This window comes from Rhinatrema bivittatum, chromosome 19 (genome assembly GCF_901001135.1).
Source record: "Rhinatrema bivittatum chromosome 19, aRhiBiv1.1, whole genome shotgun sequence".
Lineage (NCBI taxonomy): Eukaryota > Metazoa > Chordata > Amphibia > Gymnophiona > Rhinatrematidae > Rhinatrema > Rhinatrema bivittatum.
This window is the reverse complement of record NC_042633.1, coordinates 45,031,260-45,056,863: the sequence shown is the minus strand read 5'-3', so window position 1 is coordinate 45,056,863 and position 25,604 is coordinate 45,031,260. Positions and strand designations below refer to the sequence as shown.

Sequence of the window (25,604 nt, the reverse complement as noted above, 5' to 3'; positions counted from 1 at the left end):
GCCTGCCTCAGAGGGAGACGCTGGGGGAAAGGAGGCAGAGGAACCCAGCGGGGACCTGCCTGCATCAGAGGGAGACGCTGGGGGAAAGGAGGCAGAGGAACCCAGCGGGGACCTGCCTGCATCAGAGGTGGAAGCTGGGGGAAAGGAGGCAGAGGAACCCAGCGGGGGTCCTGGCTGCCTCGGAGGTGGAAGCTGGGGGAAAGGAGGCAGAGGAACCCAGCGGGGTCCTGCCTGCCTCGGAGGGGGACGCTGGGGGAAAGGAGGCAGAGGAACCCAGCGGGAACCTGCCTGCCTCGGAGGTGGAAGCTGGGGGAAAGGAGGCAGAGGAACCCAGCGGGGACCTGGCTGCCTCGGAGGTGGAAGCTGGGGGAAAGGAGGCAGAGGAACCCAGCAGGGACCTGCCTGCCTCGGAGGTGGAAGCTGGGGGAAAGGAGGCAGAGGAACCAGCGGGGACCTGGCTGCCTCGGAGGTGGAAGCTGGGGGAAAGGAGGCAGAGGAACCCAGCGGGAACTGCCTGCCTCGGAGGTGGAAGCTGGGGGAAGGGAGGCAGAGGAACCCAGCGGGGACCTGGCTGCCTCGGAGGTGGAAGCTGGGGGAAGGGAGGCAGAGGAACCCAGCAGGGACCTGGCTGCCTCGGAGGTGGAAGCTGGGGGGAAAGGAAGGCAGAGGAACCCAGCGGGGACCTGCCTGCCTCGGAGGAGGAAGCTGGGGGAAAGGAGGCAGAGGAACCCAGCAGGGACCTGGCTGCCTCGGAGGAGGACGCTGGGGGAAAGGAGGCAGAGGAACCCAGCGGGGACCTGGCTGCCTCGGAGGTGGAAGCTGGGGGAAAGGAGGCAGAGGATCCCAGCGGGGTCCTGCCTGCCTCGGAGGTGGGCAACTGGGGGAAAGGAGGCAGAGGAACCCAGCGGGGACCTGCCTGCAGCAGAGGTGGAAGCTGGGGGAAAGGAGGCAGAGGAACCCAGCCGGGACCTGCCTGCATCAGAGGTGGGCAACTGTGGGAAAGGAGGCAGAGGAACCCAGCGGGGACCTGCCTGCCTCGGAGGGGGACGCTGGGGGAAAGGAGGCAGAGGAACCCAGCGGGGACCTGCCTGCCTCGGAGGTGGGCAACTGGGGGAAAGGAGGCAGAGGAACCCAGCTGGGACCTGCCTGCATCAGAGGTGGAAGCTGGGGGAAAGAAGGCAGAGGAACCCAGCCGGGACCTGCCTGCCTCGGAGGGGGACGCTGGGGGAAAGGACGCAGAGGAACCCAGCGGGGACCTGCCTGCATCGGAGGTGGAAGCTGGGGGAAAGGAGGCAGAGGAACCCAGCGGGGACCTGGCTGCCTCGGAGGTGGAAGCTGGGGGAAGGGAGGCAGAGGAACCCAGCGGGGGTCCTGCCTGCCTCGGAGGGGGACGCTGGGGGAAAGGAGGCAGAGGAACCCAGCGGGAACCTGCCTGCCTCGGAGGGGGACACTGAGGGAAAGGAGGCAGAGGAACCCAGCGGGGACCTGCCTGCCTCAGAGGGAGACGCTGGGGGAAAGGAGGCAGAGGAACCCAGCGGGGACCTGCCTGCATCAGAGGGAGACGCTGGGGGAAAGGAGGCAGAGGAACCCAGCGGGGACCTGCCTGCATCAGAGGTGGAAGCTGGGGGAAAGGAGGCAGAGGAACCCAGCGGGGTCCTGGCTGCCTCGGAGGTGGAAGCTGGGGGAAAGGAGGCAGAGGAACCCAGCGGGGTCCTGCCTGCCTCGGAGGGGGACGCTGGGGGAAAGGAGGCAGAGGAACCCAGCGGGAACCTGCCTGCCTCGGAGGTGGAAGCTGGGGGAAAGGAGGCAGAGGAACCCAGCGGGGACCTGGCTGCCTCGGAGGTGGAAGCTGGGGGAAAGGAGGCAGAGGAACCCAGCAGGGACCTGCCTGCCTCGGAGGTGGAAGCTGGGGGAAAGGAGGCAGAGGAACCCAGCGGGGACCTGGCTGCCTCGGAGGTGGAAGCTGGGGGAAAGGAGGCAGAGGAACCCAGCGGGGAACTGCCTGCCTCGGAGGTGGAAGCTGGGGGAAGGGAGGCAGAGGAACCCAGCGGGGACCTGGCTGCCTCGGAGGTGGAAGCTGGGGGAAGGGAGGCAGAGGAACCCAGCAGGGACCTGGCTGCCTCGGAGGTGGAAGCTGGGGGAAAGGAGGCAGAGGAACCCAGCGGGGACCTGCCTGCCTCGGAGGAGGAAGCTGGGGGAAAGGAGGCAGAGGAACCCAGCAGGGACCTGGCTGCCTCGGAGGAGGACGCTGGGGGAAGGAGGCAGAGGAACCCAGCGGGGACCTGGCTGCCTCGGAGGTGGAAGCTGGGGGAAAGGAGGCAGAGGATCCCAGCGGGGTCCTGCCTGCCTCGGAGGTGGGCAACTGGGGGAAAGGAGGCAGAGGAACCCAGCGGGGACCTGCCTGCAGCAGAGGTGGAAGCTGGGGGAAAGGAGGCAGAGGAACCCAGCCGGGACCTGCCTGCATCAGAGGTGGGCAACTGTGGGAAAGGAGGCAGAGGAACCCAGCGGGGGACCTGCCTGCCTCGGAGGGGGACGCTGGGGGAAAGGAGGCAGAGGAACCCAGCGGGGACCTGCCTGCCTCGGAGGTGGGCAACTGGGGGAAAGGAGGCAGAGGAACCCAGCTGGGACCTGCCTGCATCAGAGGTGGAAGCTGGGGGAAAGAAGGCAGAGGAACCCAGCCGGGACCTGCCTGCCTCGGAGGGGGACGCTGGGGGAAAGGACGCAGAGGAACCCAGCGGGGACCTGCCTGCCTCGGAGGGGGACGCTGGGGGAAAGGAGGCAGAGGAACCCAGCAGGGTCCTGCCTGCCTCAGAGGGGAACGCTGGGGGAAAGGAGGCAGAGGAACCCAGCGGGGACCTGCCTGCATCAGAGGTGGGCAACTGTGGGAAAGGAGGCAGAGGAACCCAGCGGGGACCTGCCTGCCTCGGAGGTGGGCAACTGGGGGAAAGGAGGCAGAGGAACCCAGCGGGGACCTGCCTGCCTCGGAGGTGGGCAACTGGGGGAAAGGAGGCAGAGGAACCCAGTGGGGACCTGGCTGCCTCGGAGGGGGACGCTGGGGAAAGGAGGCAGAGGAACCAAGCGGGGACCTGCCTGCCTCGGAGGTGGGCAACTGGGGGAAAGGAGGCAGAGGAACCCAGCGGGGACCTGGCTGCCTCGGAGGGGGACGCTGGGGGAAAGGAGGCAGAGGAACCCAGCGGGGACCTGGCTGCCTCGGAGGGGGACGCTGGGGGAAAGGAGGCAGAGGAACCCAGCGGGGACCTACCTCCCTCGGAGGTGGGCAACTGGGGGAAAGGAGGCAGAGGAACCCAGCGGGGACCTGGCTGCCTCGGAGGTGGAAGCTGGGGGAAAGGAGGCAGAGGAACCCAGCGGGGACCTGGCTGCCTCGGAGGGGGACGCTGGGGGAAAGGAGGCAGAGGAACCCAGCGGGGACCTGGCTGCCTCGGAGGGGGACACTGGGGGAAAGGAGGCAGAGGAACCCAGCGGGGACCTGCCTGCCTCGGAGGGGGAAGCAGGGGGAAAGGAGGCAGAGGAACCCAGCGGGGACCTGCCTGCCTCGGAGGTGGAAGCTGGGGGAAAGGTGGCAGAGGAACCCAGCGGGGACCTGCCTGCCTCGGAGGTGGAAGCTGGGGGAAAGGAGGCAGAGGAACCCAGCGGGGTCCTGCCTGCCTCGGAGGTGGAAGCTGGGGGAAAGGAGGCAGAGGATCCCAGCGGGGACCTGCCTGCCTCGGAGGTGGAAGCTGGGGGAAAGGAGGCAGAGGATCCCAGCGGGGTCCTGCCTGCCTCGGAGGTGGACGCTGGGGGAAAGGAGGCAGAGGAACCCAGCGGGGACCTGCCTGCCTCGGAGGGGGACGCTGGGGGAAAGGAGGCAGAGGAACCCAGCAGGGTCCTGCCTGCCTCGGAGGTGGAAGCTGGGGGAAAGGAAGCAGAGGAACCCAGCGGGGTCCTGCCTGCCTCGGAGGTGGACGCTGGGGGAAAGGAGGCAGAGGAACCCAGCGGGGACCTGCCTGCCTCGGAGGGGGACGCTGGGGGAAAGGAGGCAGAGGAACCCAGCAGGGTCCTGCCTGCCTCGGAGGTGGAAGCTGGGGGAAAGGAGGCAGAGGAACCCAGCGGGGATCTGCCTGCCTCGGAGGGGGATGCTGGGGGAAAGGAGGCAGAGGAACCCAGCGGGGACCTGCCTGCCTCGGAGGTGGAAGCTGGGGGAAAGGAGGCAGAGGAACCCAGCGGGGACCTGCCTGCCTCGGAGGGGGAAGCTGGGGGAAAGGAGGCAGAGGAACCCAGTGGGGACCTGGCTGCCTCGGAGGAGGACGCTGGGGGAAAGGAGGCAGAGGAACCCAGTGGGGACCTGGCTGCCTCGGAGGTGGAAGCTGGGGGAAAGGAGGCAGAGGAACCCAGCGGGGACCTGGCTGCATCAGAGGTGGGCAACTGGGGGAAAGGAGGCAGAGGAACCCAGCGGGGACCTGCCTGCCTCGGAGGGGGATGCTGGGGGAAAGGAGGCAGAGGAACCCAGCGGGGACCTGCCTGCCTCAGAGGGGGAAGCTGGGGGAAAGGAAGCAGAGGAACCCAGCGGGGTCCTGCCTGCCTCGGAGGAGGACACTGGGGGAAAGGAGGCAGAGGAACCCAGCGGGGACCTGGCTGCCTCGGAGGGGGAAGCTGGGGGAAAGGAGGCAGAGGAACCCAGCGGGGACCTGCCTGCCTCGGAGGGGGACGCTGGGGGAAAGGAGGCAGAGGAACCCAGCGGGGACCTGCCTGCCTCGGAGGGGGACGCTGGGGGAAAGGAGGCAGAGGAACCCAGCGGGGACCTGGCTGCCTCGGAGGGGGAAGCTGGGGGAAAGGAGGCAGAGGAACCCAGCGGGGACCTGCCTGCCTCGGAGGGGGACGCTGGGGGAAAGGAGGCAGAGGAACCCAGCGGGGTCCTGCCTGCATCAGAGGGAGACGCTGGGGGAAAGGAGGCAGAGGAACCCAGCGGGGACCTGGCTGCATCGGAGGTGGAAGCTGGGGGAAAGGAGGCAGAGGAACCCAGCGGGGACCTGCCTGCATCAGAGGTGGGCAACTGGGGGAAAGGAGGCAGAGGAACCCAGCGGGGACCTGCCTGCCTCGGAGGGGGACGCTGGGGGAAAGGAGTCAGAGGAACCCAGCGGGGACCTGCCTGCCTCGGAGGGGGACGCTGGGGGAAAGGAGGCAGAGGAACCCAGCGGGGACCTGCCTGCCTCGGAGGGGGACGCTGGGGGAAAGGAGGCAGAGGAACCCAGCGGGGACCTGGCTGCCTCGGAGGTGGAAGCTGGGGGAAAGGAGGCAGAGGAACCCAGCGGGGACCTGCCTGCCTCGGAGGAGGACGCTGGGGGAAAGGAGGCAGAGGAACCCAGCGGGGACCTGCCTGCCTCGGAGGAGGACGCTGGGGGAAAGGAGGCAGAGGAACCCAGCGGGGACCTGCCTGCCTCGGAGGGGGACGCTGGGGGAAAGGAGGCAGAGGAACCCAGCGGGGACCTGCCTGCCTCGGAGGTGGAAGCTGGAGGAAAGGAGGCAGAGGAACCCAGCGGGGACCTGCCTGCCTCGGAGGAGGACGCTGGGGGAAAGGAGGCAGAGGAACCCAGCGGGGACCTGCCTGCATCAGAGGTGGGCAACTGGGGGAAAGGAGGCAGAGGAACCCAGCGGGGACCTGCCTGCCTCAGAGGTGGAAGCTGGGGGAAAGGAGGCAGAGGAACCCAGCGGGGACCTGGCTGCATCAGAGGTGGGCAACTGGGGAAAAGGAGGCAGAGGAACCCAGCGGGGACCTGCCTGCCTCGGAGGTGGAAGCTGGGGGAAAGGTGGCAGAGGAACCCAGCGGGGACCTGCCTGCCTCGGAGGTGGAAGCTGGGGGAAAGGAGGCAGAGGAACCCAGCGGGGACCTGCCTGCCTCGGAGGGGGAAGCTGGGGGGAGGGAGGCAGAGGAACCCAGCGGGGGCCTGCCTGCCTCGGAGGGGGACACAGGGGGAAAGGAGGCAGAGGAACCCAGCGGGGACCTGCCTGCCTCGGAGGTGGACGCTGGGGGAAAGGAGGCAGAGGAACCCAGCGGGGACCTGCCTGCCTCGGAGGGGGACACAGGGGGAAAGGAGGCAGAGGAACCCAGCGGGGACCTGCCTGCCTCGGAGGTGGAAGCTGGGGAAAGGAGGCAGAGGAACCCAGTGGGGACCTGCCTGCCTCGGAGGAGGATGCTGGGGGAAAGGAGGCAGAGGAACCCAGTGGGGACCTGCCTGCCTCGGAGGAGGACGCTGGGGGAAAGGAGGCAGAGGAACCCAGCGGGAACCTGCCTGCCTCTGAGGTGGGTGCTGGGGGAAAGGAGACAGAAGCCTGGGAGTGAGCGAGAAGCATGTGTGTGCTAGTTGTGTCTGTGGGAGAGTGAGAAGGCTGTGTGTGTACCATGTCTGTGGGAGAGAGAGCCTCAACCTTGCATCTCGAGCTGTAGTGCACCCCAACAGGCTGTGTTGGGGATGCAGCAGGTCGGAGCATTTATGTCTTGTGACTCCTGGACTGACTTCTAGGGACCACAAGAGGCATCAGCAGCAGCAGTAGTGTGGTGGTAGAAGCACTGCCGGGTGCCCCAGCGAGTGGTGCGGGTTAGCACAGCTGCTCTTCCAGCCCTCGACCTTGCATCTCTAGCCTGGACAGGAGGCAGGCAGGCAGGGGTAGTGCTGACTGCTGGCAGGCTGTAGTGCGCCCCAACGGCCAGTGCCAGGGATGCAGCAGGATGGAGCATTCATGTCTTGTGACTCTCAGACTGGCTTCTTCTGGGGGCCACAAGAGGCAGCAGTGGCAGTGTGATGGTAGCGGCACTGCCGGGTGCCCCAGTGGGTAGTGCTGGGAGCACAGCTGAATAGAGCAAAGCCTCTCTTCCAGCCTTCGACCTTGCATCTTGGGCCTGGACAGGAGGCAGGCAAGGGTAGTGCTGACTACTGGCTGGCTGTAGTGCACCCCAACGGGTGGTGTCGGGGACGCAGCAGGACGGAGCTTCATGAAGCAGCCAGTCCGGGAGTCACAAGACTTGAGCGCTCCCATCCTGCTGGGCCCAACCTTGTATCCTGGGCCTAGTCAAGAGGCTCATTCCTCCCCCCAGTCACCGGAAAAGTCTGGATACCCAAGCAGTGGAAAGTTCATTTTGATGGAAATCAATTGCTCTACTAATTCTGGAGACAAATGTGCACAGTTTGAACTCACAATGTTCCCTGTTATTGGAAATACTCTCACTTTGCACGCTGGTTGGCGGGCAGTAAATAAAGTGCTGTGCTATTATTGCAAGATCAGGCCACATTGAAGCTTTTTGTGCCCAATATCTCAAGAGATCTGAGACCATGCTCTGAATTGGCTCAGACAGAAAACTCTTAACATGAATTTCTGAAACATTCTCTTGCGGGTAGGGCTCAGCAGTCAATCTTCTGCCAACAGCTGAGGCAATTGCCTGTGACATGGCAACCAGTTCATTAAACTTGGAATGACTACTAATATGGTGTGTCATGGGAGGGGAGCATCTGATAGTACTTGAGCAGGATGGAGTTTGAGACTGAGAGATGATCCTAATTCTTTCATCATTATACCTACTCATGGCATAGACCTTCTTTGACATTATGTTTTGAACCAGTGTAATCATCTTTTTTTTCCAGTGTGTAAGAGCATTGCATTTAAGAGCAATACTGCCTTTCACACGTGGGTCACACATCGTGGCTAACATATAGCAATCCTTTTGCATGAGAGGTTCCAATCTTTTTTTTTTTTTTTTAACTTGCTCATTTAAGCATTTAACAAGCAACACTTCCTTCAAGAAATCTGGCTGATGCGGAAATTTTTCTAATATCTCCTGCAGATAGTTTATTACACGGATGATACCACCCAACGTGGCCGTAGCTGAACTGAATGCATCAGTATATGTTTTGAAAGGCTTGAGGACATGCACCATCTGTGCAATGTTTCGCCAGTCCTGACACCCAAGAGGACTTTCCAATCCAATTTCAGTTGCCATTGCCAAATCATGAAGAGGATTGATTTTAAAGTATTATCCACTATGATGCCTAGATCTTTCTCTTAGGTGCTAGCTCCTAATATGGAACCTAATATTGTATAACTACAGCAAGGATTATTTTTCCCTATATGCATCACCTTGCACTTAACCACATTAAATTTCATCTGCCATTTGGATGCCCAATCTTCCAGTCTTGCAAGGTCCTCCTGTAATGTATCACAATCCGCTTGTGATTTAACTACTTGGAATAATTTTGTATCATCCGCAAATTTGATAACCTCACTCATCATATTCCTTTATAGATCATTTATATATATATTGAAAAGCACCAGTCCAAGTACAGATGCCTGAGGCACTCCACCGTTTACCCTTTTCCACTGAGAAAATTGACCATTTAATCCTACTTTCTGTTTCCTGTCTTTTAACCAGTTTGTAATCCACGAAAGGGCATCCCCTCCTGTCCCATGTATGAGTTGCCATGCCTGTATTTAAGGACTTGTTATACTGGGCATGTTTCTGCATAGAGTACTGTCTCATAATGAGCAGCAGAGACAGGAGTGGAAAGGTATAAAACAGAAAAAGAAGAAGAACAAGAAGTGCAAATATACGATAAAAGAGAAAAAGAGCACTGGAAATAACCAAAAATCATAATTGCAAAAATAGCAAACGGGAATATAAGCAATGTACGCAACCAAGAAAGTGAAGGAAGCTCGGAAAATAGAGGAAAACAGAGTCAGCAGAAGAATTCACACCACCTTCCACCCTCCCGTAAGTGCAAAGAAAACATTCTGGTTTTATGTGCTGTGTTTCTCTTATTGCTAGGTATCCTCCCCATATTGTGAAGTCAGTAATACACCTATAAACGTTTGCATCGTTTGATTCCCTGTCTTATATTATATCCTTGCCCCACCCTCAGCTTCACATCTTTCTTTGTAATCCACATTGTGCCTTTCCTAAAAAAAAAGAAAAGGGCAGACTATCACATGGAAATAAATAACAAAATAAATGTTTACTTTTCTTGAGCTGGTGGCTGTCTATTCTATCATTGTTAGTGTTGTGTTTTCTGTTTTGACAATGATTATTAAGGGCATGAAAACTCCCATCTTTAGCAGCTCTGCAGTTGTATTTCCAAAGTAATCAGCAACCTGTGAAATAGGCATGAAGGTATTACAAAGAGGATATTTTATTTAACTCCATGTTTATGGCGGCATCACCACAGTATAAGAGACATCTATCAGTTTATGCATGACTCATCTTCATGCATGCATCTGAAGTACCTAAAATACAATGTTTTATACATTTGTATTTATTCTACAGAAAACTAATAGGATAGGCCACTTAGCTCCTCCAGTATAATCCAAACTATTTCAAAATTTAAGTTACCGATTGTCTTTCATTCTCAGCACACCACTTTTTTCAGACACTGGTGTGCATTACTGTGTCATAGTTCCAGTTCCTTTAGAGTCTATAGGGAAAGCTTTATCACAGATGTCTTACATAGGGAACTTTCTGTAGACATATTTACTCTTGTTTGGAGAGCTTTCCCTGGACACATTGGATATTCCATTGGCATCACTACTGTCCCATAAAGCACATCTTAAATCAGCAATATTCTGAATAGTCCTCTTCTACATAATTAGCAGGAAACCAGCCAATCTGCCATATACAGAAAACACCACAATATCAGTACATTGAGAAATTCTATTGGTAAAATATTCAAGACATGTTGGCTGACCATAAGTCGGATTTTTTTTTCTTAATGGACTATCCCTGTGTAAAGAGGACCCCTTCTAACAGCTATTGGACAAGAGACTTAGTATTTTCCAAGATACTTTAGGTCATTCCAACCAGATATTACCTAAGAGTCTAAGAGTGTAGGAAAGGTTAAGCTTAACACTGATAAAGTGTGCATGCAGAAAACCTTTCCTATTTATAGTAAACTCCCGTATGAGTGACTGGCAGAAAGCTCTTCCTATCAAGTGTGAAAAAGATTTTAATTCTAAGATCATATCCAAGTTATTTTTCCATGTTTTTTGTAACTTTCTCACATCCAAAATATTGTTATAATATTTGTTAAGTTTCATACTATATTTGTTGTTGTATTGGGAAATGTTCTTTACTTTGTTACTCTCTGCCTTTACTCACATTGTTAATTGTAAACCGGGTTGATGTGATTCCGATCATGAAACTCGGTATAATAAAAATAATAAATAAATAAATAAATAAGATTATATACAATTGTGAGCAAACATTTAGGAACCCCTGGTCACATTGCATGTTTCAATGGCTCTCTAAGTTAACAGAAGTTGACACAATCATGGTACAAAATTAAACAATTAAATAATAATTATAATAGCACTCATATGGTGGCATGAATCAGTCACACGTATGAACTGTGTGTTATGCAAACAATCCCTAAATAATTTAAAAAATGGAGCCATAAGATTGTTTTACAGAATAAAATGTGGGTTTTCACAGAATGCAAATTGTGGGCTGGATTTACGTGCATGGGGGAGGGGGGGGTGTTACGTACGCCGGGCCTATTTTAAAAAGGCCCATTGACGCGTGTAAGTCCCGGGGCCAGAGGCCTCCAACCAGCGGCCATTGCTGCTATGTCGGAGGATCGCGTGCCGGCAGACTTTGGGGGTGGTTACAGTAGGGCTGGGGGGGGGGGGAATTCCTGCACAGCCTGATTTCAGAGGGACCTGGGAGGGAACGGGCAGCATTCTCAGCATGCACAAGGTGCACAATTGTGCACCCCCTTGCACACACCGACCCCCGATTTTATAACATGCCCTTGCACATGTTATAAAATCGGGCGTAAATGTGTGCACGCTGGGTAGCGTGTGCACCTTTTAAAATCTACCCCTAAACATTTTAGTATGTAAGAAAACTTACAATGATTATATTTGGTGATCATAAATAACACAATTCATAATGTGGTTGTAATTCATGCCACCATACAAGTGCTACATTATAATTTGTGGTTATGCACGTGTACATAGTAATTTCATTTTGCCTGTGGATTCATTGTAGTATTGGCTTCTATACAACATAAAACATTTTTCTGCAATGTTTAATGCAAAATTACTATTACTAATTTAAAAAAAAGTGAATATAGCATGTGTGAACATTTGGACACCCTTCCACTTGATTGATTACTACCTTTTTTTTTTTTTTTTTAAGGTAGACTCATTACGCCTTCCATTAATCACATGAAGACAGTTGCACAGTTTTCTAAATACTCTAACTCTGATTATTTTGACTATTTTCAACAACCATGGCTATTTCTATGCAAATGTCTCAGCATTTGAAAGGAAGGATATTGCACGCTTACTAAGCAAGGGATGGCTACAAAAAGCACTCCTGACACTTCAGTTAGCAATTTGAACTATCAGAAACTTGAAGAAATTAAAGTTAGGTCTGGAAGACCAAGGAAATTCTGATCAAATAGCTTGAATACTGGTCAGATCTGCAAAACAGAACCCACCGATCACTACAAAGAACCTTCTGAAAAGTTTAGCTGCCGCTGAACCAGTGGTCCACAGTACAACAATCATCTGAATAGAAGAATTGTCAGAAGTAAGCATTTTCCAACATCTCAGCACAAAAGTCTTCTAAAGTATGAACAAAACCAAGCCCAAATCTTTGGGGAAAGTGCTTTGGACTGATGCAAGGTGATGCCTATAGGGAAAAATAACCCTTGCTGTAGTTACACAATTTTAGCTTCCATATTAGGTGCTACCACCCAGGAAAAAGATCTAGGCATCATAGTGGATAATATTTTAAAATAGTCAGCTCAGTGTGCTGCAACAGTCAAAAAAGCAAACCATGTTGGGAATTATTAGGAAGGGAAGGGAGAATAAAACGGAAAATGTCATAATGCCTCTGTATCACTCCATGGTGAGACCACACCTTGAATACTGTGTACAATTCTGGTTGCCGCATCTCAAAAAAGATATAATTGCGATGGAGAAGGTACAGAGAAGGGCAACCAAAATGATAAAGGGGATGGAACAGCTCCCCTATGAGGAAAGGCTGAAGAGGTTAGGGCTGTTCAGCTTGGAGAAGAGACGGCTGAGGGGGGATATGATAGAGGTGTTTAAGATCATGAGAGGTCTAGAACGGGTAGATGTGACTCTGTTATTTACTCTTTCGAATAATAGAAGGACCAGGGGGCATTCCATGAAGTTAGCATGGGGCACATTTAAGACTAATTGGACAAATTTCTTTCACTCAATGCACAATAAAGCTCTGTAATTTGTTGCCAGAGGATGTGGTTCGTGCAGTTAGTGTAGCTGGGTTCACAAAAGGTTTGGATAAGTTCTTGGAGGAGAAGTCCATTAACGGCTATTAATCAAGTTTACTTAGGGAATAGCCACTGCTATTAATTATTTATACATTTTTATATACTGACATTAGATCAACGATATCACATCGGTTTACAGATAACGAAAAGGAAATAAGCGGGGGGGGGGGGGAAGGTACCTATTTCTGACAGTGAAACAAATGTTTAACAATGCAACGTCCTGAAACTTGAAGTTGTTGCAGATCTAACGAGGCCACAAGATAAGGAAAATATAGGAATATAAAAAAAATAATTGCATCAGTAGCATGGGATCTCCTTGGTGTTTGGGTAATTGCCAGGTTCTTATGGCCTGGATTGGCCTCTGTTGGAAACAGGATGCTGGGCTTGATGGACCCTTGGTCCGACCCAGTATGGCAGGTTCTTATGTTACTACAATTGAACTGTTCAGCTATGACAAGATACTTTTGGAGAAAATAGATGAAGCCTTTGAAGAAAAGAACACAACAATAGGCTGGATCTGTAATGCTGTCAGCTGTGTGATGTCCAGTGGCACAGGAAATATTGTGCAGGTTGAAGGAAAAATGAATTCTATTAAATTTCAATATCCCACAGTCTACAAAGAAATCGAAGCTGAACGGATATTGGTTTTTTCATCAAGTCAATGATCTAAAACATCTCTCACAATTAACCATTAATTATTTTCAGGAAGGCAAGATGAAGTTATTGGAAAGGCCTTCATATCGGCAGACTTGAGACTGATAATTTAAGGGGCGATAAAAAAAAATTAGGAGAGCGGTGTGTAAGAAAGGACTCTGTGCAAGTTTTAATAAAGGTCCTTTTTTACACAGCAATCTTGGATCGGCTTCTGATTTGTTTTTTGATAATTTAAGGAGAAATCTGAAACATGAAGTTAATGCCAGGAGACTTAAAAACATTTCTGAGCTACAAGACCTGCAAGGAAAAGTGATGGAAAAATCCAAAAGCAAGGAAATGTTTGAAAGGTATTTCTTCTGCCAAAGCAGCAACTGAAAGACTGCACAAATGTTCGCACATGCCATAGTCACTATTTTCTTATTTTGAATCTATAAACACTGCAAATATTTATGCATGCAAATTTGCCGAAAAATGTTGTGCTTAACTTTATAAAATCACTACACTCAGAAAAGCACTCAACCCAGTGTTCAATCCCAGTAGTTATAAACAATATATATTGGTTAATTTATTTTTTTAAAGTACTGATATATATATGTATATAGTGTGTGTGTGCGCACACTAACATTTATTTTATTATACCTGCATATTTAGAAAGACAGGGGAAACGGCATGCACACCAGGATCTAGTGCACCTTGTGTTTGAGATTTCCCCTCTCAGTTTTATAAATATGCAGATTTAATACTTACAGTATATGTATAAAAAGCATTTGCTAAAATAATACATAAGGTGATTATAATTGCAAATTTTACAATAAAAGGAAAAATTAACCAGTGTATGTTGATTATACCGACTGTGCTTAACTTCGTATCATACAGCAGTTCATAGATTGTTTTTCCTTCTCTGGTACCATTTTGACCAAATCAAGTTGCTCAGGGTCAGAACTGGGTGTATAGAATGGGGGACCCCCACTTCTCCAAGAGAATTGCTTTCTGTGAAGCAAAATTGACTCAAAGCTCATCAGTGGCAGCATGCAGGGTAGTTTACTTGGGAAATGGGAATAGAGAAGCAAACAATATACACACATGGTATTGGTGGTTCTGTGCATAGGAACTGTGCTGCCATGACCAGCACAAGTGGCGAGGACCAGGATGGAGACTCCACTCACGAGTACAGCTCACACCCTATCTAGGTGAGCCTTACACTTCTACCCCTTATATGCAGAGTCAGTGCCACAGCCCTGTCTGCTCTGAAGGATGATCTCTTGCTGTTGGTTTTCTAACAGCGGTTTTATCAGCTTCTGTTCACTTAGAGATTCATTGAAACATAAAATTTGACCAAGGAAGCCTAAACTTTTGCACACAGCTGTATAATATGACAAATATAGATCTGACTGAATTACTCTAACCACAAGAAATGGGAGGATAGTATCTCAAATACCTATCTTTCCAGACTCTCTTATCTTCATCTGTTGAACTGAGTATGCATGTTTCACCATTTCACCCTGTCACACAGTCCCTCCTCTCCCTCTAGTGCAATGAGTGTGCGCCTTTCACCCTGTCACACAGTCCCTCCTTCTCTCCCTCTAGTGCAATGTGTGTGCGCCTTTCACTCTGTCACACGGTCCCTCCTCCTCTCCCTCTAGTGGAATGTGTGTGCCTTTCACCCTGTCACACAGTCTCTCCTCCTCTCCCTCTAGTGCAATGTGTGTGCGCCTTTCACCCTGTCACACGGTCCCTCCTCCTCTCCCTCTAGTGGAATGTGTGTGTGCCTTTCACCCTGTCACACGGTCCCTCCTCTCCCTCTAGTGGAATGTGTGTGCCTTTCACCCTGTCACACAGTCTCTCCTCCTCTCCCTCTAGTGCAATGTGTGTGCGCCTTTCACCCTGTCACACGGTCCCTCCTCCTCTCCCTCTAGTGGAATGTGTGTGTGCCTTTCACCCTGTCACACGGTCCCTCCTCCTCTCCCTCTAGTGGAATGTGTGTGTGCCTTTCACCCTGTCACACGGTCCCTCCTCCTCTCCCTCTAGTGGAATGTGTGCGCCTTTCACCCTGTCACATGGTCCCTCCTCTCCCTCTAGTGGAATGTGTGTGCGCCTTTCACCCTGTCACACAGTCTCTCCTCCTCTCCCTCTAGTGCAATGTGTGTGCGCCTTTCACTCTGTCACACGGTCCCTCCTCCTCTCTCTCTAGTGGAATGTGTGTGTGCCTTTCACCCTGTCACACGGTCCCTCCTCTCCCTCTAGTGGAATGTGTGTGCCTTTCACCCTGTCACACAGTCTCTCCTCCTCTCCCTCTAGTGCAATGTGTGTGCGCCTTTCACCCTGTCACACGGTCCCTCCTCCTCTCCCTCTAGTGGAATGTGTGTGTGCCTTTCACCCTGTCACACGGTCCCTCCTCCTCTCCCTCTAGTGGAATGTGTGTGTGCCTTTCACCCTGTCACACGGTCCCTCCTCCTCTCCCTCTAGTGGAATGTGTGCGCCTTTCACCCTGTCACATGGTCCCTCCTCTCCCTCTAGTGGAATGTGTGTGCGCCTTTCACCCTGTCACACAGTCTCTCCTCCTCTCCCTCTAGTGCAATGTGTGTGCGCCTTTCACTCTGTCACACGGTCCCTCCTCCTCTCTCTCTAGTGGAATGTGTGTGCCTTTCACACAGTCTCTCCTCCTCTCCCTCTAGTGCAATGTGTGTGCGCCTTTCACCCTGTCACACGGTCCCTCCTCCTCTCCCTCTAGTGGAATGTGTGTGTGCCTTTCACCCTGTCACACGGTCCCTCCTCCTCTCCCTCTAGTGGAATGTGTGCCTTTCACCCTGTCACACGGTCCCTCCTCTCCCTCTAGTGGAATGTGTGTGCCTTTCACCCTGTCACACAGTCCCTCCTCCTCTCCCTCTAGTGGAATATGTGTGCGCCTTTCACCCTGTCACACGGTCCCTCATCCTCTCCCTCTAGTGGAATGTGTGTGCGCCTTTCACCCTGTCACACAGTCTCTCCTCCTCTCCCTCTAGTGCAATGTGTGTGCGCCTTTCACCCTGTCACACGGTCCCTCCTCCTCTCCCTCTAGTGGAATGTGTGTGTGCCTTTCACCCTGTCACACGGTCTCTCCTCCTCTCCCTCTAGTGCAATGTGTGTGCGCTTTTCACCCTGTCACACGGTCCCTCCTCCTCTCCCTCTAGTGGAATGTGTGTGTGCCTTTCACCCTGTCACACGGTCCCTCCTCCTCTCCCTCTAGTGCAATGTGTGTGCGCCTTTCACCCTGTCACACTGTCCCTCCTCATCTCCCTCTAGTGGAATGTGTGCGCGCCTTTCACCCTGTCACACGGTCCCTCCTTCTCTCCCTCTAGTGGAATGTGTGCCCTTCACCCTGTCACACAGTCACTCCTCCTCTCCCTCTAGTGGAATGTGTGTGCGCCTTTTACTCTGTCACACGGTCCCTCCTTCTCTCCCTCTAGTGGAATGTGTGTGCCTTTCACTGTCACACAGTCACTCCTCTCCCTCTAGTGCAATGTGTGTGCCCATCACCCTGTCACACGGTCTCTCCTCCTCTCCCTCTAGTGGAATGTGTGTGCGCCCTTCACCCTGTCACACAGTCCCTCCTTCTCTCCCTCTAGTGGAATGTGTGTGCCCTTCACCCTGTCACACGGTCCCTCCTTCTCTCCCTCTAGTGGAATGTGTGTGCCTTTCACCCTGTCACACGGTCCCTCCTCCTCTCCCTCTAGTGGAATGTGTGTGCCCTTCACCCTGTCACACAGTCCCTCCTTCTCTCCCTCTAGTGGAATGCGTGTGCCCTTCACCCTGTCACACGGTCCCTCCTCCTCTCCCTCTAGTGGAATGTGTGTGCCCTTCACCCTGTCACACGGTCCCTCCTCCTCTCCCTCTAGTGGAATGTGTGTGCCCTTCACCCTGTCACACGGTCCCTCCTTCTCTCCCTCTAGTGCAATGTGTGTGCGCCTTTCACCCTGTCACATGGTCCCTCCTCTCCCTCTAGTGGAATGTGTGTGCCCTTCACCATGTCACACGGTCCCTCCTTCTCTCCCTCTAGTGCAATGTGTGTGCGCCTTTCACCCTGTCACACGGTCCCTCCTCCTCTCCCTCTAGTGGAATGTGTGTGCCCTTCACCCTGTCACACGGTCCCTCCTCTCCCTCTAGTGCAATGTGTGTGCGCCTTTCACCCTGTCACACAGTCCCTCCTTCTCTCCCTCTAGTGGAATGTGTGTGCGCCTTTCACTCTGTCACACGGTCCCTCCTTCTCTCCCTCTAGTGGAATGTGTGTGCCCTTCACCCTGTCACACAGTCCCTCCTCTCCCTCTAGTGGAATGTGTTTTTGCCTCTCTGTCAGACTCCCCATGTTTGCTTCTTTTAATAATGTAAGAATATTCCTTGTACCTTGCCATACACCTCTCCTTTCCACCAGCCTTGGTGACCCTTCTTGTTCAGGATTTTTATAATATCGCCTTCCTTGAGTGAAAGTTCAGTCCGATCCCGTGCACAGAAATCATAGCGTGCTTTTGCTGAACCAAAACATCGCACATTACCCTCTGAAAATAAAATATGGACATTTTACTTTTATATTTAGAAAAATGCAGAGGATTTTCTTTTGTAGCAGAGCGAGAGAGCAATAACGAAAGCTCTTTCAATGCATAAAATACTATTTTACCTGTAGAAATGGGCTGTGATTATTGCCCACCCTCTACATGTACTTTTGTACAATGAGCATACTGTTACCTGATAGTTCTGTAGTTTGCATGTCAGGGTAAGGCATCTACATGCAAACTTCTAAATCAAAATTTCCCATGCACAAAAAAAACAAAAACCAGGCACAAATGTGTGCAGGTACCTTACAAGATATAATGAAAGTAAACTTTCTATCTAGTTTTCCTCTGATTATTGTAGCAAAACGCATGGATAAAAACTGTCCATGGGGTGTGCAAATGGATAGTTTGATTATTGAGTAGATACATCAATGAGGATGGAAGCAAAGTCCAGAAGTGCAGTGAATGGGGAGCCTTTCCCATGGGTAAAAAGCATAAATTGGTGTCTGAAGATTGCTCCCCTCCACAGGGCTACAGTCTGCACATTCTTCCACTCTGTGGGGATTTTAACCTCCTTTAGGTGCAATTAGTTTAGGGGAGCACAATAACACATATGAACTGCCCAGCTCCTCATGACTATGGTCCGCTCACAGATCTACCATGCAAACACTTTTTAGCCAAAGTTAGAAAGCGAGCTAGCAGGGAGTCTTTTGGTTACAGAGGAAAATAAACTCAAACATTGTATTTACAAGTCTACACATGGAAATTTCTGCCAAAGATTTACCTGCACAAAAGGCAGCTGCAAGTCACCAGTGCATAACTTCTACCAGAAGCAATTTCCAAAGTGTAAGTCCACACATTTACCCTTTGCCACTGTCTAATTTAAGGAGATCTTTCTTGTGTGCCCATGTGCATCGGTGCAGGATGGAGAGACCTTTCTGTCTGATTTAAGGAGATCTTTCATGTGTGCATCGGTGCAGGATGGAGAGACCTTTCTGTCTGATTTAAGGAGATCTTTCATGTGTGCATCGGTGCAGGATGGAGAGACCTTTCTGTCTAATTTAAGGAGATCTTTCATGTGTGCATCGGTGCAGGATGGAGAGACCTTTCTGTCTGATTTAAGGAGATCTTTCATGTGTGCCCATGTGCATCGGTGCAGGATGGAGAGACCTTTCTGTCTGATTTAAGGAGATCTTTCATGTGTGCATCGGTGCAGGATGGAGAGACCTTTCTGTCTGATTTAAGGAGATCTTTCATGTGTGCATCGGTGCAGGATGGAGAGACCTTTCTGTCTGATTTAAGGAGATCTGTCATGTGTGCATCGGTGCAGGATGGAGAGACCTTTCTGTCTGATTTAAGGAGATCTTTCATGTGTGCCCATGTGCATCGGTGCAGGATGGAGAGACCTTTCTGTCTGATTTAAGGAGATCTTTCATGTGTGCATCGGTGCAGGATGGAGAGACCTTTCTGTCTGATTTAAGGAGATCTTTCATGTGTGCATCGGTGCAGGATGGAGAGACCTTTCTGTCTGATTTAAGGAGATCTTTCATGTGTGCCCATGTGCATCGGTGCAGGATGGAGAGACCTTTCTGTCTGATTTAAGGAGATCTTTCATGTGTGCATCGGTGCAGGATGGAGAGACCTTTCTGTCTGATTTAAGGAGATCTTTCATGTGTGCATCGGTGCAGGATGGAGAGACCTTTCTGTCTGATTTAAGGAGATCTGTCATGTGTGCATCGGTGCAGGATGGAGAGACCTTTCTGTCTGATTTAAGGAAATCTTTCATGTGTGCCCATGTGCATTGGTGCAGGATGGAGAGACCTTTCTGTCTGATTTAAGGAGATCTTTCATGTGTGCATCGGTGCAGGATGGAGAGACCTTTCTGTCTGATTTAAGGAGATCTTTCATGTGTGCCCATGTGCATTGGTGCAGGATGGAGAGACCTTTCTGTCTGATTTAAGGAGATCTTTCATGTGTGCATCGGTGCAGGATGGAGAGACATTTCTGTCTGATTTAAGGAGATCTTTCATGTGTACCCATGAGCAGCATTGCAGGATGGAGTTTTTCTATCTTTCATATCTCCCTGTGTGCAGCTTTGGGTGCTTTTGCAGAAAAACATCCACAGCAAACAGAAGGCAGGTAGCCAAACTATGATTCATATATAAAACAATAAGGTGTGGTTCACAATCTTGTCCAAAAATTAGAGTTCTTAAAGATTAAATTTTATTTTATTTTTAAAAAACCCACAAATTGCCTATCATAATATCCAGTTTTCAAAAGCTGGCAGTTCCTGGACATGAACTGCATTTTGCTATGCTGCATCAGGACTGATCTAAGAGGCTTACATAGCTTAACTCTGAGGGAGGGCATCCTCAAAGGTGATGGGGATTTAAATGTCAACTGACATCTGTAGAGCTTTGATGTTTAAGCTTCAGGTGACCCAGACATTTAAATCTCTAGTGCTCATACTGACATCCACATAAGTAAGATGTCTATGCCTCATTTTAGGTCTCTCCTCATGAAGCATAACAAAATGCAGTCCATGTCGGGGGACAGTCAAGCTTTTGCATCTTGGATAGGCAATTTTTGCTTTTTTTGATAACATAAAAATTGCTCTTTATAAACGCTTGAATTTTGGACAATATTGTGTACCACACTTCCATCTTTTAGATGATTCTCTGTACATAATTGGGGTAATTTTTAAAACCAGATGCAGTGATGCAAAGACTGGGATTTTGGGTTTTTTTTAAACCCATGAGCTTTGCATCATTTTCTACAGGGAAAGTACGAGCCATGGAAAAAGGCACCCAGAAACATTTGCAGCTGCTTTTTCTGCAGGGAAATGTGTCCCTTAGAAATATGTGGATTTGAAAATGTAATCAGTTTGTTTCCCTCCCCAATGTCAACAAGCCCCAGACCATTTCTTTCCAGATTATAAGTGCATGCACCTTTAGCCAGGTAAGGTCTGGGCAAGTTTCAGAGGTAAATAGATATTTACCCAGGGACATGGTTTCTGAAAATTGTCAGTAATGCAACTGTTCAGGTGACCCAAAACCCTGGCAGATATCATAAATTGCTCCCTCACACAAGGACTCTACCCTGACAACCTCAAACTAGCTTCACTCAAACCCCTTCTCAAAAAACCAAATCTGGACCCAAACGATCCTAACAACTTTAGACCGATAGCCAACCTCCCCTTCATAGCCAAGATAATGGAAAAATTGGTAAACTCACGACTCTCAAACTACCTTGAAGACAATAACCTACTATTCCCATCACAATACGGATTCCGTAAAACCTTAAGCACGGAAGCCCTCCTCATCTCTATGACCGACCACATCATCCTAGGCTTAGACAAAGGACAATCCTTCCTTCTGATCCTACTCGACCTTTCGTCTGCATTTGACACGGTCAATCACTCTCTTCTCATCAACCAACTAACAGCCATAGGTATCTCGGGCACTGCCCTATCTTGGTTTAGAACCTTCCTCAGCAACAGAGGATATAAGGTTAAGATTCATAATAAAGAATCCTCTCTTCACCCCTCATCAGTAGGAGTCCCTCAGGGCTCATCCCTGTCTCCTACCTTGTTTAACATTTATCTGTTACCCTTATGTGAACTCCTCACTAACCTCAATCTCAAACACTTCCTCTACGCCGACGATATTCAGGTCCTGATCCCCATCAAGGAGTCACTCGCAAAAACACTGTCTCACTGGGAAACCTGCCTCCAAAATATCAAACAGCTTCTCACAAGTCTCAACCTGATACTAAATTCATCAAAAACGGAACTTCTAATCATCACACCAGAAAACAGCTCCCTCACACACACTCATCCAACCTTACCAAACACTACACAAGTGAGAGACCTAGGAGTTCTAATTGACAATCACCTAAACCTGAAAGCCAACATCAACAAAACCACCAGAGACTGCTTTTATAAGCTCCAAGTGCTGAAAAGAATACGACCTCTCTTCCACACTCATGACTTCAGAACGATTCTACAATCAATCATTTTCGCAAAGCTGGACTATTGTAACACCATCATGCTTGGTCTCCCTTCATCACACACCAAACCATTGCAAATGGTCCAAAATGCCTCCGCCCGTATACTCACTAACACCAGGAGAAGAGAACACATAACACCTATCCTGATGGGCCTCCACTGGCTGCCTATCCACTTCAGAATAATCTACAAGGCCATCCTCACCATTTTCAAAAACATCCATCAATTAGCCCCAATCGATCTCCATATCCCCCTCCGATTACACTACTCAACAAGACCGACAAGAGATGCTTACAAAGGATCACTTCAAGTACCTCCAGCCAAAACTACAAGACACATCACGCTTAGAGATCGGGCCTTCTCCACAGCTGGTCCAACTTTATGGAACTCCATTCCCCCGGATCTTAGAATGGAACCCAGCATCTCAACATTCAAGAAAAGACTCAAGACTTGGCTGTTCACGCAGGCCTTTCCTAACTCCAACATTACTTAACTCCCTTCAATCAACATACTTCGCTAGGAATAGCATTAATAGCCACCCCTTATAATGTTATTATATATATATATATAATTATCTGATCTTCATTTTCCTTCTTACTCCAAGTTATTGTTTCCCTGTTACATGTAACTGCTTTTCTGCACTATTGTTCAAATTGTAAAGTTTATTTTATTTGCACCCCTGTTTCTTGTGAACCTGCATGATGGGACTATCGTCTTGAATGTTGGTATATAAAAAAACTTAAAAAAAATATAATAAAAATAATTAGTTGGGTTTGCAGGGACATTACAATTGATTGCTATGTTTCACTGTCTAGGAAAGTCAAGAATATTAAAACTGCTGGAAGCCGTGGAAAAGTTCAGAGGCAGTGACTCATTTTGTCACCTGTCATACCCAGTCTCCAGTTTTCTGCATGGCTCAAGGGTAGATTCTGCAGCAGGAGTTAGAAAACTATGGGGTAAAAGGGGGTGGGGGTGGAGTCAGGAAGCTGAGGAAGAAGAAAAAGGGAAGGAAAAGATTGACCTGGGAAGAAGGAATCCAGGAGAGGGAGGAATGATCTGTAAATATCCCTTCTCTCTTGTACCCCCTTCTACCTCCCTCTGATCCCTCTCTCCTCGCCCAACCTCACCACTGGCCCCACTCTAAACCCCTCTCTCCCAGGCATCTCCTGAACCCAGCAGCAATGTGGTGCCTTGGTCCGCATCTCTCTACTGCCATGGGATAGAATGTCACAACGTCAACCAGCGGGGTGGGGGGGATCCCGAGCATGGGGTGGAAGAGAGGCACTCACCATCACCTCATCCATTTCACCCACAGTCTCCTACAACTCCTCCAGCAGGAACAGGGAATCTCATAGGAAGAAACAAGTTTTGCAACCCAGTTGCAGGTTATAGTGACAACCCGTGGACATTGGTGGTTTTGCAGCCTCTGATTTCTCTCTTATGCTGTTCATTGCTGCTGCTGCTGCTACTCTGACTCCCTATGCACTCCTAGCTAGTACTGCTGTCTCCAATTAACCAGTTATATTGACAGCTTCTAACCAGTTCTAAAAGTGAAACATTTCACAAGACAGATCCAGAAGTAGAGAGACACGGTATATAACAATGTTAGTGCATTTATAAATGTGATCAGTGAGTGTTTCTTTGTTACCTGCTGATTTGAACAGCGTTCTTTTCTCTGGCTCTTTGAAGGGAAATAGCAATGCTGTATCCAATGATTTGAAGCAATCTTTCAAGGAATTATGTTCATAAAATTCCACCAGCTCCTATAAATAGTGAACAATAAATTATGACCTCAATAAATTAAGACAGAACTGAGATGCAAATCTCTGCATTAATATTGACCTGCAGTAGTTAGAGGAAGCACTTATCTCTGGGATGGAATATTTTATGAACAGTGACTCTAGATTGGTTTCCTGTAAACTAACGGACAGACTGTACTGGACACATATCAGAGCTATCCTTAGGGTGAGGAGAGATAATCAAGGCTCCCCCAGCTGAATTATCCCAGGTTCTTCCGTCCCCTTTGGGTCAGCTATAACCACCAGGCTTCATAGAATAAACCCAATTCTTCTCTATTGTAGAGAGATATGAACAGCCTGATATGCTTTTACAGATGCCTTGACATTACAGTCTTTCTGGAATAAGGTTTTTGATTGCATGGAAAGAGTGACATGGGATCAGATCCCTAGGAAAGAAGGGGATCTCTTGGTTTTCTTGGTGAACAGAATGACTGCAAAATGAAATGTCATATAATCCTTATGTTAACAGACAAAGCTTTAAGACATGGAAAAGACATCTTTATAAACAGTAATTTATCCATATAAACAGCTGTCTGGCAATATTATTCCTTCATCCAGCTAAAAGTACAGGCAGGGTTCTACAAAGCATGTACTGTTAGTGCATTTGGGAAAATGTTCTCAGAGGCATACTTTAGGCAGGATTAGAAAAATACTACATATAAATTGTATTTTCAAATCTACCTTCTGGAAAATAGGTGCAGAGATACAAATGTGCTTTCCCTTGAAATTTGGAGCAAATCTCCTGGGTACTGTCCATGGACGTTAATGACAAAACATTATTTCTGCTTCCCCTCATACAAGGCACTTACTAGCAGAATGAGTAATAAGCCAGTGAGGAGGGAGGGATGGGGGCCGTATTCAATACTCTTATTTGAGAGTGCATTCATTAAATTTATCATCTGACAATTAGAAGTGAATTATGCTGCATATATGTGAACTTTTCATTCTCTCTCTTTTTCTATTGCTGCAATTACGGCAATAAAATTTCAAAAGCTTGGTGGTGTCAGACACATAAAATGTGGAGTTTCACTTGCAGACTGAATGAACGCACTTACTAAGCATGGAAGTTCATTATGTCGTACTTTGGGAGGTGTGGGGGGCAGTTAGGAAAGTTAGGTTTCTAACTCTCCTGTCCAAAAAAACTGCATATAACCTGTATGTCAAGACAGCGTTACTTAAGCCATGAATTTGCACCAGGTAAAGTCAGGGGCTGGTGCAAGCTTTTTTGCTGTTTTATGTAAACCAAGTTTGTGTGCAGGCCCCTCCCTCATTCTGTTTTCCTAAGCTTAATGTTTATTCTTTTTCCAATATTCACCTCTCACTCTCTCTCTGCCTCACACTATCAGTCTGTATCGTTCCCGGGTCCCCCTTCTACAAAATCTCTCTCTCACACACACACAGTCAGTCTTTCCCAGGTCCCCCTTCTCCAGAAACGCGCACACACACACACACTTTTAAGTCTGTCTCTTTCCTAGGTCCTCCTTCTCCAGAAACACTCTCCCTCTTTCACCCTGTCAGTCTCTTTCCCAGGTCCTCCTTCTCCAGAAACACTCCCTCTTTCACACTGTCAGTCTCTTTCCCAGGTCCCCCTTCTCCAGAAACACTCCCTCTTTCACACTGTCAGTCTGTCTTTCCCAGGTCCCCCTTCTCCAGAAACACTCTCCCTCTTTCACCCTGTCAGTCTCTTTCCCAGGTCCTCCTTCTCCAGAAACACTCCCTCTTTCACACTGTCAGTCTCTTTCCCAGGTCCCCCTTCTCCAGAAACACTCCCTCTTTCACACTGTCAGTCTCTTTCCCAGGTCCTCCTTCTCCAGAAACACTCCCTCTTTCACACTGTCAGTCTGTCTTTCCCAGGTCCCCCTTCTCCAGAAACACTCTCCCTCTTTCACCCTGTCAGTCTCTTCCCCAGGTCCCCCTTCTCCAGAAACACTCTCCCTCTTTCACCCTGTCAGTCTCTTTCCCAGGTCCTCCTTCTCCAGAAACACTCTCCCTCTTTCACACTGTCAATCTGTCTCTTTCCTGGGTCCCCCTTCTCCAGAAACACTCTCCCTCTTTCACACTGTCAATCTGTCTCTTTCCCAGGTCCCCCTTCTCCAGAAACACTCTCCCTCTTTCACCCTGTCAGTCTCTTTCCCAGGTCCCCCTTCTCCAGAAACACTCTCCCTCTTTCACACTGTCAGTCTCTTTCCCAGGTCCCCCTTCTCCAGAAACACTCTCCCTCTTTCACCCTGTCAGTCTCTTTCCCAGGTCCCCCTTCTCCAGAAACACTCTCCCTCTTTCACCCTGTCAGTCTCTTTCCCAGGTCCTCCTTCTCCAGAAA

The 25,604-nt window shown here is 50.0% G+C and overlaps 1 protein-coding gene across 3 annotated transcripts in view; it reads right to left on the bottom strand.

Annotated features, from left to right (window-relative positions):
• Window positions 1-9,153: 9,153 nt before the first annotated feature.
• Window positions 9,154-25,604, bottom strand: part of VAV1 (vav guanine nucleotide exchange factor 1) — a 131,056-nt gene continuing 114,605 nt past the window's right edge. For all 3 annotated transcript variants that reach the window (XM_029585255.1, XM_029585253.1, XM_029585254.1), the window contains exons 25-27: window positions 23,134-23,248; window positions 17,334-17,485; window positions 9,154-9,646 (exon numbers count right to left, since the gene is read on the bottom strand). In XM_029585255.1, coding sequence (XP_029441115.1) covers window positions 9,593-9,646; window positions 17,334-17,485; window positions 23,134-23,248 — 321 coding nt within the window. In that variant the 3' untranslated portion in view covers window positions 9,154-9,592. The remainder of the gene's footprint in view (window positions 9,647-17,333; window positions 17,486-23,133; window positions 23,249-25,604) is intronic.